Below are 13,042 nucleotides of genomic sequence, written 5' to 3'. Positions count from 1 at the left end.
AAAAAAAAAAAAAAATGAAATGTATGTGCCTGTATCGGTGGTTTTTGACACTGGATATAACTAGAATCACCCAGCAGAGCTTTAAAAAAAAAACAAACAAGCAAACAAAAAAACAGTGCCCAAACCCCACCCATAGAGACTCTGACTTAATTGTTTTGGTGTGAAACCTAGCATGAGTAATTTTAGAATGCTCTTCAGGTGATCCTAGCATCCCTGCCCAGAATGAACTATGGGGAGCCATTAATGTGTTGGCTAAATCCTACATTCTCAGAACTAGCTTATAAATGACAAGATGAGAAAGCACATTAACTGAGTTTCATGGGTTCCTTATAGCAATGATAGGGTCGGAAATGTTACATAGAACATCTAAAATTGAAGACCCAATCAAGAAATGGACTCAAGGAATGAACAGACACTTCACAAAGGAAAAAATACAAATGGCCAACAAGTATATGAAGAAATGTTCAACATCTCTGGCCATTAGAGAAACGCAAAGTAGAACAACACTAAAATTCTATCTTATTCTGGAAAGAATGCCAATCATAAGAAAATAACACAATAACAAATGCTGGCATGGCTGCAGTAAAAAAGGAACTTTCCTACATTTCTGGTAGGAATGCAAGCTAGTACAACCATTATGGAAATCATTATGGCAGTTTCTCAAAGAATTGAAATTAGAAATTCCTTATGACCTGAATATCCCCCTGCTAGGTATCTTCCCCAAAGAGCTTAAGTCATCATACTACAGCATTCCTTACATGCCAATATTTACAGCAGCATAATTTGTAATAGCTAAATCCTGGAAGCAGCCTGTATACCCATTAACAGATGACTGGATAAAGAAAATTTGCTCTCTATATATAATGGAGTACTATTTGGCTATAAAGAAGAATGACAAATTTGAAGCATTTGTAGGAAAATAGATACATGTGGAAAACATAACTTTGAGTAAAATAAATCACACAAACCAGCATGAATACTATATGGTATCCCTCACTTGAGTGAGGAAAAGTACAAAGAAAATGATAAAAGATGGATAGAAAGGGACAAGGGGACAGATCTCGTTCAATAGGGAAATGGACCAAGGGAACAGGAGAAGGGAAGGGGAAATGAGAGAAATAAAGATACGCCATTGCTAACCCTAATCAGTGTAAACATTATAAGCAATAACATACTCTAAAACAAATATTATCAACAGGTAGGAAAAAGGTGACCGAGGAACTCTGTGGGGTGGAAGGAAGGGGATTTTAAAAAACTGTAACGTGTACATAAACCATTCCCCAAGAGGACCGTAAACAGCATGAATTACACACCTGCACTAATAAAATAAAGTGAAGAAACCTTACATCGAGAAAGCTGAGGAATACGAGCCTAACCGAGCTGCTAAAAGAAGCAGGAGTGTCTGAGTCAGGAGGGAAGGGGCTATTGGGGGATGAGTAAGCAGTAGTGACTGAACACATTGCTGGCCTGGTCCACTGGGTTGGACCTTTTCCTGGTCTCACTCGGCACCTGTCATACACCAACTGGAAGACATGAGGAGATGCTTACAGCATTGTTACTCTGGGCAGTGTAGAAGGTTCCGGAGGGGAAAAAACAGAAGACCTCTTCTTCCTTTTTTTTTTTTTTTTTTTTTTTTTTTTTTTTTATTTTTCTTCATTTCTCAGAATGCCAACGTATGGATTCCTCACCCAGTTAGGAAAAAACAAGCAAACAAACAAACAAAAACAGTTGAAAGAAGAGCCCTAGGATCACTTCAGCACAAGGAAAGGGGGAAAGTTGGGGAGCGAGCACGTGAGAGGGGTGAAGAAATAGAGAAATGAGGTCTGAAAAAGAAGGAAGATCAGCAGAGAGAAGCTGTGAGTGTGGCCACCTGGCAGTGGGGTAAGAGAAACGGGAGGAAATCTCACGGAAGAAGCTACCCCTGGGGTCCCCAGATGAAATGCAACACCCACCTGAGAAAAAGGACCCGTGACAGCCTCAGGCCTCCAATGTGCGGCACATTGGCTCACACTTGGAGAGTTAGTGATAAGTGCTGTGAAATCCTACCTTATGCTGCTGGGGTCTGCATGAATACTACAGCTCAAGAGAAACCGTTTCTTAAACATCAGGGGCTCCTGAGTACCATGTGTGGATTCAAAGGGAATGAGTGGTCTGTGTTTCACAAGGGATCTGTTTATGCTCAGAAGTCACAAACTGCCAGTCCATATGACCCTCAAACATTTCTTTTGTCCTACACAGTTTTAAAAAAATATTAAAACTTTTCGTACTTAAAAACAAAGGTCAAAGGCTTAGAAACAAACACGGAATGACCTGCACATACCAGGCTTGTATCCTCTGTGAGACATAGACCTGGAGCTGACCCCTTCCTTTCCTTTGTCCCTTTCTCTCTTCACTGATCACAATTTATCAAGCACCTGCTTTGACTTTCTTAGGTCCAAGATGAGTAACTTAATTGTTCCCCTATATATTTGTGTGGCCAGGTTCTCCTTGCGTTAGATTTGCCCAAAGGCTGAGATAAGATCTGAGTCTTGGGTTCAATTTGACACTCACTTGACTCATTTTGCTTTTTGAATATCATTAATTTGGTTGTCCTTCAGAGCTGTCAAATAATTTGTCTTTAAATGGGCTGTTCTGAATTTCATTCAGAAGCTGGAGCACTAGGTGGCTATGCTAATTAATAAGCCATGGTGTCCCAGCTCAAATCAGCTTTTCTTTTCTCTTCACTGAGATGCTGGGTCAAGACTCACAGAACTATTTCGCCTTGTCAGTTGCTTCCTGCTGTTAGGCTCTGCCAAAAGTGAGAACCAGGGGGAAAGGCGAAATAGCTGAAGAGGGGCTTATACCTTCCACTTTGTTGTGGTCTCCGAAAGCATTGCCCCAGCAGGAATAACCCTCTCCCCAGAAGCAGAACTGGGGGTTTTCAAAATCTTCTCCACAGTCATAGAAACCTCTGAGGTATTGTGCCAGCTCCTCAAGGTCCGAGACCCAGTGCCCTGGAGCCTCTCCTCAATCTCCTAGGTTCTGGTGAACCCAGCTCTTTGTTCCCCAGACCTCAGGGAAGGTAGCTGCCTTTGAGTTACCTCTTCAGTCCTCAGACTCCGTTTACTCATTTCCTGGTAACTCAAACTTGAGCTTGAGCTAGAATCCCGGAAAGGCATGTCCGGAGCCCTTACCTCATCTGCCCTGGCAAAGCTCTGGGCCTTCTTTTCCCATATTCCATCCTATTCCTCTCCAACTCATGTCCTACTGCCTTTATGGGTTGGCTCTGATAATTTGATCCTATTTGAATTCTGACTTCTCTAACCTGTACTGTTTAAGTGTGCAAGGTAACATCTTTTTACTGGGCTTACTTCTCCAAGTCAGCAAATGTCTTTTGAATTGTTTACTGTGCACAGAGCTTCAGTATCTTTGGCCAGATGTACAAAGATGAGAAAGCCTTAGCCTGTCCTCATAGAGTAGTACTCATTAGCTGTATAATTTAAAGTTCCATTAGGTGCTTGTGAAAGACATGGAAAAAATATTATCACAAGCCCTACTGGAGAGAAATCATTTTGGTTGAGTAAATAATTGTGTTAGCAAGATGTGGACCGGGTAAGACCCTAGGAAGTGCATGCAAGTAACAAGTAGAGGTTCTTTCTTGGTACCGAGGATCAAACTCGGGATCTCGTGCTTGTGAGACAGGTGGTGGAACCACTGAGCGAAATCCCCAGCCCAGGGATTCATTTTCTACAGAGGGATTTGTGCAAGCCTGTGGCTGGAGTTGTATGGGAGAAGGCAGTAGTGCTAAGAGAAAAAAGGAGGTTCGTGTCTGGTTCTGGGTGGCCAGTAGTCAAAGGGCAATCCTAAGGCAGAAAGCAACATTGCACAGGAATTTTCATTAGGTTTGCTGGTGTGAGATGTAATCTCTGTCACTCCGTGAGATCATCAGTAAAATTACTTGTTCCTTAAGGGTATGGAAAGTATTGAATTGTTTTGCAAGTTTGGAATCAGACACCTCCCATAGCATAATTTTTTTTCATTTTTTAAAAACTTTCTCCTTCTCCCTCTTGCAAATACATTGTAAGCACCCTGTAGCACTGATGGATTTTAAATTCTTTCCCATCAGTCCTAGTTATTGAGTAGCACATCAATGAACTAATTTCTAGATTTAGAGTTTATTCTTGCCTGATTCACCTAATATTATGCTATACAGAGCACCCACAGGCCTGAATATGGCAAGTCATGTAGGTAACCCTTAACACTTTTTTTGAGCCTATAAGTGAATAAAATAATGAATAAGTAAAAGCACGTGACTGAACATTTGGAAATATTGCTAACTATGTGCAAAAATAAAAATCACTTGTGAGTTTACTGGGCAGAGATAAACATAGACAAGAAACTCTCTCTCTCTCTCTCTCTCTCTCTCTCTCTCTCTTTCCATATATAATTATAGATAGATAAAGACTATATTAAAGACTATATATATAAAATATGTTCATCATATTTTATCTTTTCTTTATTCTTATATAGTCAAATTGGGTTCATAATGTTCACAAAAACTTACTGCTTCTTTGATGTTTTGATACAAGCATCTATCCTTCTTGATCAAATCTTCAAAACTAATATTTCCTCACTCTTTTCTACCACATATAACGATACAGTGAACATTCATGCATATGTATTATGAATTTGTATTAGGCAGACTATCATTTGACACATTGAAAAGCATGTTTGTAGTTTGTACGCAAAGATATAAATTTGTACTTGCCTGAAATGAAACTCAAAAGATACAATCCTAGAGGACCATGCAGTGCTTCAAAGGGTTTACCAAAAGCATTGTACATGAAGAAGGCTGTTTCCACCATGCTCAGAACAGCAAGGATCGTGGAGAAGAGGATGACATTGACGTGGATGCTGACTGGAATCGCTTTGAGCAAATCTGGGAAAACTGAAGATCAACCAAGGATTAGAAGAATTTCATTGTCAGTAGTCTGCAAGTACAATTTAAAAAATTAAATCCCTCTTCTTTTGTCTTTTAAAAAAATCACTAAACATACTTTTGATGAATACATTCGCACTAATTTACAAAGAGTTGGCAAAACCATTTAAAGCGTAAGATCATTTTACGGAATCACCAGCAAACACTGGCGGAGAGAAGAACTGAGAGAATTATTTTCTCCGCTACTATGTGATTGCTAAATAAATAAGTTCTGGCTTTATAACTCAGAACTATAAAATATGTCTCTCATTGAGTTTATTGATACTTTTTAAGTATACAGCACAGTTACATTCATCATTGCGATCTTGTACCTTTACATGACAGGTCTTGGTTCTCCTTTTGTTCCCTACACCCCTGCCCTCCCTTCACCCCCTCCTCCCTCCCCTATTTACAAAGACTTTGTTTCCATTTTTTCCTTTTCTCATATTTTTTCTTGTCCCTTATTTCCTTTCCCCTACCCTTTCCACTTCCTCTACACCTTTAGCCCTTTCTTCCTATTTCTCATTATCAGTTATACAATTTGGATCTTACTTACACTTTTAGTTTTTCACACCGGAGAAACTATTTGGTATTTACATGTGTGTCCTAATTATTTCACTTAAGAGTATGGCCTCAATATGAATCCATTTTCCTATGAATGACTCTAGTTTCTCATTCGTTATGGCTGAGTAGTACTCCATTTTATAGAAAAATCTTTATCCAGTCTGTAACTGATAGGCAATTGAGCTGTTTCCAAGTTTTAGCTATTACAAACTGTGCCACTATAAACATGGGTATGAATATGTCACTGTGATACGATTCCTTTAATTCTCTTGGAAAGATACCCAGCAGAGGGATGGCTGGGTCAAATGGAACCTCCAGTCCAAGCTCTTTGAGGTATCTCCATATTGATTTCCATAGTGGTTGCACCAGTCTGCACTCCCACCAACAATGGAGAAGGGTTCTTTCTCCCCACAGCCCTGCCAACATTTGTTATTGGTTGATTTCTCAATAGCAGCCATTCTTACTGGGCTGAGGTGAAATTTCAGTGTTGTTTTTACTGCATCTCTCAAATGACCAGTGATGTTGAACATTTTTTCATATATTTGTTTGCTGCATTTACTTCTTTGTCTGAGAAATGTCTGTTCATTTCGGATGACCATTTTTGAATTGAGTCTTTATATTAGGGGCCCAGATTTTTTTGAGTTCTTTATATATTCTAGATAAGAGTCCTTTGTCTGAGGAGCAGCTGGTAAAATTTTTTCCACATTGTGTGTTGTCTCTTAGCTCTGTTGGTGGTTTCTCTTACAGTGCAGAAAGTTTTTAATAAGATGAGTTCCCACTTGTTGATTCTTTATGCTAGTTCACAGGCAATTGAGGTTTTGTTCATAAAGTCTTTTCCTATGCCAGTGTCTTCGAGAGTTCTGCCTAGCTTATCTTCCAGCAAGTTTAGAGTTTCTGTTTTAATATTTAGATCTTTAATCCACTTGGGTTTTAGTTTAGTGCTTGATGAAAGATAAGGGTCCAGTTTTAATCTTTGGCAGGATGAAATCCAGTTTTTCCAACACCACTTATTAAAGAAGCTATCTTGCTTCCAGTGAGGATGGTTGACTCCTTTGTCAAAGATGACATAGCTGAGTACATCTGGAGTTGTTTCTGCATCTTCCAATCTATTCCACCGATCCTTGGGTCTTTTTCTTTGCCACTACAATGCTAAACCAGTATATTTTAATGGTATTTCTCACCAATCACCTTTTTAAAATCTATCTTAAGTTTGGGTAATTCAAACAGAAGGGTTTTACATTTTCTTTGTTTAAAACATGGCTTCTAACTCATACCAAAATTAAAGAATGGGGCATTTTCAGTCAACTTCAATATTTTGATGTAGCATAAAGCTATGGGAAAATAATTTCTGGTGCTACAAGAAATATTTTCCATTTAGAAAGCATGCCAAATCTATTTCAAGATTTTGTGTTCAAGGCAAGTTTTTCTTGTCAGCAGAGGAAATGAAATACTTTATAAATTCAGAGTTTCTCCTATCTGGTGAGGCATCAGCATGCTTACTGTCAGCAAAATAGGCAGGACCAATCTCTGGAAGCTTAGTTCAGTCCATTTTAGTTTTACAAATATTTATCAAGTGCTGAATTTACCTATTGAGCACCTACTAAGCACCAGGCATCATCCTAGTTGATAGACATAGGCCATAAAATAAGATAGTAAAGGCCCATATACTCTCAGAGAAATTAAAATCTAATGAAAATAGACAGTGGGCAAGTAAATAAATGAATGTAATTGCTTATCTCTGAAGATGGTCATTATCAACGCCTTTCTCATTTTTACATACATGTCACTTCCTCTTTACCAGGTAAAAATTTTTTTTCTCACTCCCTCTCAACAGTCACTTGGTCTTTTGACTCCTGACATTTATGTGTGCTATATTTTCTTCATCATCTCATGATAGTCGAAATGCACTGCTGAGAAATGCACATTAAAACTATGAAATATCACTTCCCCAAAACTATGCTTAGAAAGATTGAACCAAATATTCTGTGTTAGTGGGAAAGGGAACCCTGGTAACTTTTTCTTGGAAATGGGAACTGGTACAATTTCTTTCAGGAGTTGAGCATTATCCATAAAACAGTAAAATGTACAAACTCTTTAGCTCAGATATTTCACTTCCAGGGGTATTCCCTGGACTTTTTTTTAAATAGGAATTCAGTCGAGTGCTACAAAGATATTCATCTCAGCATTTTTGCTAATAATGAAAGTTTGAACATTTATATGTCTAGCAATAGTAAATCAATACAATGAAATTTTAGTTAATTGCTACAAAGAAAGAAACAAATCTATAAGAACAAATGTGGAATGATCATCAGGCTGTGATGGTAAATGAATAAAACAAGTCAAATAAATAAAGAAATATGGGTATCATTCTGCAATTTGATAAAAGCCAAAGGAATTATTAATAAATAATCATTTCAGCACTCTGTCTGATTTAATTTTCTCAATGATCCAATCAGATATGTACTGTTATTAAAACTGAAGCACAGAGACTACCTGCTATGCCCAAGATTTATGCTAAGTAAATGGCAGAATAGAGGTTTAAACTCATATCATCACTCTCATCCACCATGTTATAGCAGGTAATATTGCTTCTGGGGAAAGAGACTGAGGAACATTTCTCTGTGTGCTTTTCTTGTACTATTTAGGGAATAAAAAGTTCCTACCTTGCTACAAGCACAATTCATGTTTCTTTTAATAATTAAAGGATAAATGAAGATATGACAAATTCCTGTGACTGTTGTAGATTAAAAGAAACTTGAAGGAAACTTTAACAAATAAATTGTGTGAGTATTGTTTGTGGCTATGTTTTGTGACTTGAACAAATAACACATACATAAAAGGACAATTTTGAGAAAAGCCAGGGAAAACTGAACATGAGCTGGGTATTAGATGATATTTTGTAATTATTATTCATTTTTGTTGATTATGTTAATGGTACTGTAGTCATGTTTTTAAAGTCCATATCTGTTAGAAATAAAGGTAGAATAAGAAATCTCCTCAGCCCTGGACAGATAGGGTAAAGTGAGGATCAGATTAAAATCTGGCTGAGTCAGGAGCACCACACCCATCTCTCGTGAGAAAAATTCCGAGGGCTATTAGGGCTGGAATAATCCGCCCCCTTGGATGTGCAGAGATCTGACCTTACATAAACTGTTCCTCTCAAAAACCTCTAACATCATGACTCCATTCACTTCAGCCCCTAAAGCATACAATTCAAAAACTAACATATGGCCAATTACCATGTGCCAAATATCCCGACTCCGCCCTGGCTCCAAACCTGTCTAACCCTATCCAATAGCAATCCAGTAGCGCCACCCTGGCTCCACCCACGCCTTACTCTATATAAACCTGTGCATTTCCTGACTAAAGCGGAAGTGTTCCAGAAACCTCTCCGGAGTCTGCGTGGTGATTCTGCCCCTTGCCTTCCCAGTCCAGGCCTCCTGAACCCTGTTCCGTGAGTGAGCTTGCAGATGAAAACAACAATTGGCGCCCTAATGGGGGACTCCAGTATACTGGGTAAGTATTGAAGTTTGGGTAAGGATCCCTCCTATTATGGGTAATGTCATGAGTCAAAATGGCCGGTACAGGCCACCGTAGTAAAGGGTCCTCATGCCGTAAAGGCATCCTAGGCGTTTCCTGCCCAAACTCAGGCGAGAGTAGGGCCCCCTGAGCGCTCTAAAGATGGCAGACAAAAGCCTCTTTAAACAGATGGTGCTGGCGGGCTGTCTCTGTGGCTTTCTTCTTCCCCAAAGGCGTTAGCCCCGCCCGCTGGTCTCTCACTTCCTGTTGATGATGTGCCCCCGCTAAAACTCCCTCCTCACTGGAATAAGGTCATCCGGAAAGAGCCCGCTTTTTCTGGTCCAAGACGGTGGCTTCCACCCTGTGCACTGCCACCTTACTTGATGGATGAAGAGAAACAATCCTTTGATGGGGCCTTAGCGTGGCTTCGGGGTCCTCAGCCTCCAGGCCTCCCAGCCTCCTCCTCCAAAGCCCGGTCCAGCCCAGCTGAGAGCTCGAGAAACGTTTCAGAGTGAAAGACCTGTAGCTTCAGCGTGCCAAGGCCTGCTGAGCCTCGGGGAGAGCCTGGTCCGTGGCCGAGCCCGACAGCTACGTGGCCTCTGCTGTCCCTGCCTCCCACCGCGGAACCCGACGCCCGGCTGCTGGTGGCCACACTCCCCAGGGAGCATTAGGGCCCAGTGGGGCGACAGTTGCGAGCACTGGGTTGAGGCCGGTGAGATGGGGCTGCGTGGTCCCCGGCATGTGGCTGCTGGTGCTGAGCGGTCCCTGGGGGCTGCTGCACACCCAGGAGCCACCTACTTGCTGCAGAGCCTTCGATCTCTACTTCGTCCTGAACCAGTCTGCAAGTACCTAACCTCCCTATCTCTGTCTTGTTCTGCCTTCCCCTTTCATGTTCATTTTACCCCTTGTATTGCTCCTTCTTTGTTTAATCATACAGAAACTTGGAGTTTATATTTTGCTAAAACAACCTCGGCCATTTGGATCCCCGTTGATCTCCGTATGGAAAGACAAAATTCAGATCCTCTCTTATGCTTCATCCCCGCAGTAAGAAAGATTTTGAAATTTCCGCCCTTACTGCTGTCATCGTTTCCATGGTGGCAGCTGCTTCTGGCACAACAATGGCAACAGTCACTTCACAAAATCAAGTGGTGACAGCAGCAATAGTCAACCAGCTAGCAAAAAACATCACCCAAGCCTTCAAAAAAGACCGCCCTGCTTTTTTTCAAGATGTCTGCGTCGCTGTATTCAATTTACAAATACAATTAAACCTGGTTTGGGAGGAACCCAGGCGTTAGATGTTGTAACTTTAAATAATGTGTGGGATACCATCTGGTCAAAACTGTAGGCTGGATGGAATAATCTGAGTAGTTGGATACGTGGATTGATATTGGGATTCCCATATACATTAACCTTGTTTGGCATATTGTTATTCTTCTCTATTTTAAAGATCAAACGTGCCAGTAACAAAATCATAAAAATGTGGTCCTTTTGGCTGAGGCTCTGGAGTCAAAGACAAAAGCGGGGAACGGAGGATCAGATTAAGGTCTGGCTGAGTCAGGAGCACCGCACCCATCTCTCATGAGAAAACTCCGAGGCCTATTAGGGCTGGAATAATCCACATCCTCGGGTGTGTAGAGATCTGACCTTAGACAGATAAACTGTTCCTCTCAAAAACCTCTAAGATCATGACTCCATTCACTTCAGCCCCTAAAGCATACAATCCCAAAACTAACATGTGGCCAATTACTATGTGAAGAATATCCCAACTCCGCCCTGGCTCTAAACCTGCCTTACCCTATCCAATAGCAATCCAGTAGCGCCACCCTGGCTTCACCCCCACCTCACCCTATATAAGCCTGTGCCTTTCCTGAATAAAGCGGAAGCTTTCCAGAAACCTCCCTGGAGTCTGCGTGGCGATTCTGCGCCTTTCCCTCCCAGTCTGGGCCCCCTGAACGCTGTTCCGTGAGCAGGCTCACGGATGAAAACAACACTAAGGCAATGTGTAAGTTGAAATTCGCAGATACTGAGTACCTGTTGCCCAGGGATTGCAATAGTCCACTCCACCCTGTCCTGAGGTATAACAGTCTTGTACTTCTGAACATTAGCTGGGCTTGTGCTACAATAACCTGCCTTCTGGAGTTTCCAGCTTCTGATAAAGTTCATCTACCCCAGACTGCTCTTCTCACGCTTAGTCCTCATGTTTGGCCAGTGGCTGGATTTTTACCAGCGGTTACAGAAACCCTGCTTGTATCCATATCCTCACTGAAAAAGAAGAGGTCTTCCCTGCCGGGAAGCTAGGTTAAACTTAGCAAATAAACCTGCAAATTGAAGATTGTTACTGAATTGAAACAGATGCAGACAGAAGTTGCACTGATTAGCCCCCTGGAAAGAAAAGCCAGAAGCAAAAGCAAATTGTCATGTGGAATATTTTAATTCTTAGGAAAGCTTTAAAAATATCCACTCTTGTGAGAAAGTCACCCAGAAAGGTACTAATCACTGCATATTATATTTTGTCAGTGTTGTTCTTTTTAATCAAAAATCTGAGTCTGTAATGATCAGCCAGAATGTTGGCAAAAATCCTCAGCCTCCTGACCAACACTAATAGAACTTGTCCCTGGTTGGAGGAGAAGGCAGAACATTCAGATAAACATTGGGAAGTGTACCTTTAATGATCCTGGACATTGTGTCCCCAGGAGATAGATTTGTTTTTTTCTTCCTGTTCTTTTAGGTGTTGGTGTTACAACACAGAGAAAGGATCTGAACGTTTTGATCTGTGGAGGAGCTGTCATTAATCTCGTAAGTCACTTCTGGCCTTCAGAAATCACTTGATTAGCTGTTGACAACTGAAAGGGAGTTATTTATTTAAACAGGCAGCTGATGCACAGTAGCATAGCATTAGTCTGTGTGTTAATAATTACTATACTCTCCCTCTTTCACTTTCTTATCTCTGATTTCCTCCTCTCTGAGTCAATATGTTGAGATCTCCTCATTATTAAGCCTCCTCTAGCCTCTAGTTGCCTCTCTTCTCCTTTATCATCAAACATCTAAATATGAATAAAAAGAATAGATCAACAGTCAATAATTATATAGCATTTGCTATGTTCAAGGTACTTATGCGCACTCAGTTCTTATAACAACATGAAGAAAGATTATTTTATCTTTAATTTATAGAATTTTGAAAAACCAAGGAACAGAGAAGTAAGTTGTCTAAAGTCACACAATGGTATCAATGGCTTTGTTTTTATTCCCACAGCAAAATACTCTCCCCTTTTGGTTCTTCAAGATTTGACAATAGTAAATGGATACAGTTGTGTGACCATTACCACAGTCAAGATATAAAACAATTACACCACTCCAACCCCCCACCTTCTGTATCCCATCCTGGACTCCAGATCCTGTGTTTGTACCTTTATAAGAGTTCCAAGCACTTTCCATAGTGGATGAACCTCTGCACCTTCCCTCCAGCACCATAAGAGAGTCCCAGTTGTCCTGTATTCTTGTTACACTTGGCAAGTTTTAAAAAATTGTAACCATTTAATAGGCATGTAGTTATTTCACTCTAGTTTTAATTTTCATCTCTTAAGTGACTCATGAAGTTAAGCATCTTTTTGTAAATTTATTTGCATTGCATATATCATTTTTGGTAACGTTCATATCTTTTGTGCATTTTTATTGGGCTGTTTATTGAGTTTTGAGAAATCTTTATGCATGCTGGATACCAGTCCTTTATCAGATAAGAAATTCACAGATATTTTCTCCAGGTCTGTGACATGTCTTTTCATTTTCTTATCAGTGTCTTTTGAAGAGCAGTTATTATTTTTATGAAGTCTAATCTATCGTTTTCTTTTATATCATGGTTTAGATGTAAAATCTAAGAAGTCTTTGACTAATGCAAGTTCGCAGGTATCATCTGTGTTTTTCCTCTTGAAGTTTTTAGTTCTATGTATACATCTAAATCTGTGATCTGTTTTTTTTTTTTTTTTTTTTTTTTTTTTTTTTTTT

The 13,042-nt window shown here is 40.2% G+C and overlaps 1 protein-coding gene across 4 annotated transcripts in view; it reads right to left on the bottom strand.

Moving 5' to 3' along the window:
• Clrn1 (clarin 1) overlaps positions 1-13,042 on the bottom strand; it is a 45,633-nt gene that overhangs the window by 9,336 nt on the left and 23,255 nt on the right. For 3 of the 4 annotated variants that reach the window (XM_010625316.2, XM_010625317.2, XM_010625318.2), the window contains one exon: positions 4,748-4,927. The exons of the other annotated variant lie outside the window; for it this stretch is intronic. In XM_010625316.2, coding sequence (XP_010623618.1) covers positions 4,748-4,927 — 180 coding nt within the window. The remainder of the gene's footprint in view (positions 1-4,747; positions 4,928-13,042) is intronic. 4 annotated transcript variants of the gene reach the window in all.

The sequence above is a fragment of the Fukomys damarensis genome, unplaced genomic scaffold, assembly GCF_012274545.1.
Source record: "Fukomys damarensis isolate Sample0158 unplaced genomic scaffold, DMR_v1.0_HiC HiC_scaffold_37, whole genome shotgun sequence".
In the NCBI taxonomy this organism is placed as follows: domain Eukaryota; kingdom Metazoa; phylum Chordata; class Mammalia; order Rodentia; family Bathyergidae; genus Fukomys; species Fukomys damarensis.
The sequence above is the reverse complement of the archived record's forward strand: the minus strand, read 5'-3'. Positions and strand labels throughout refer to the sequence as shown.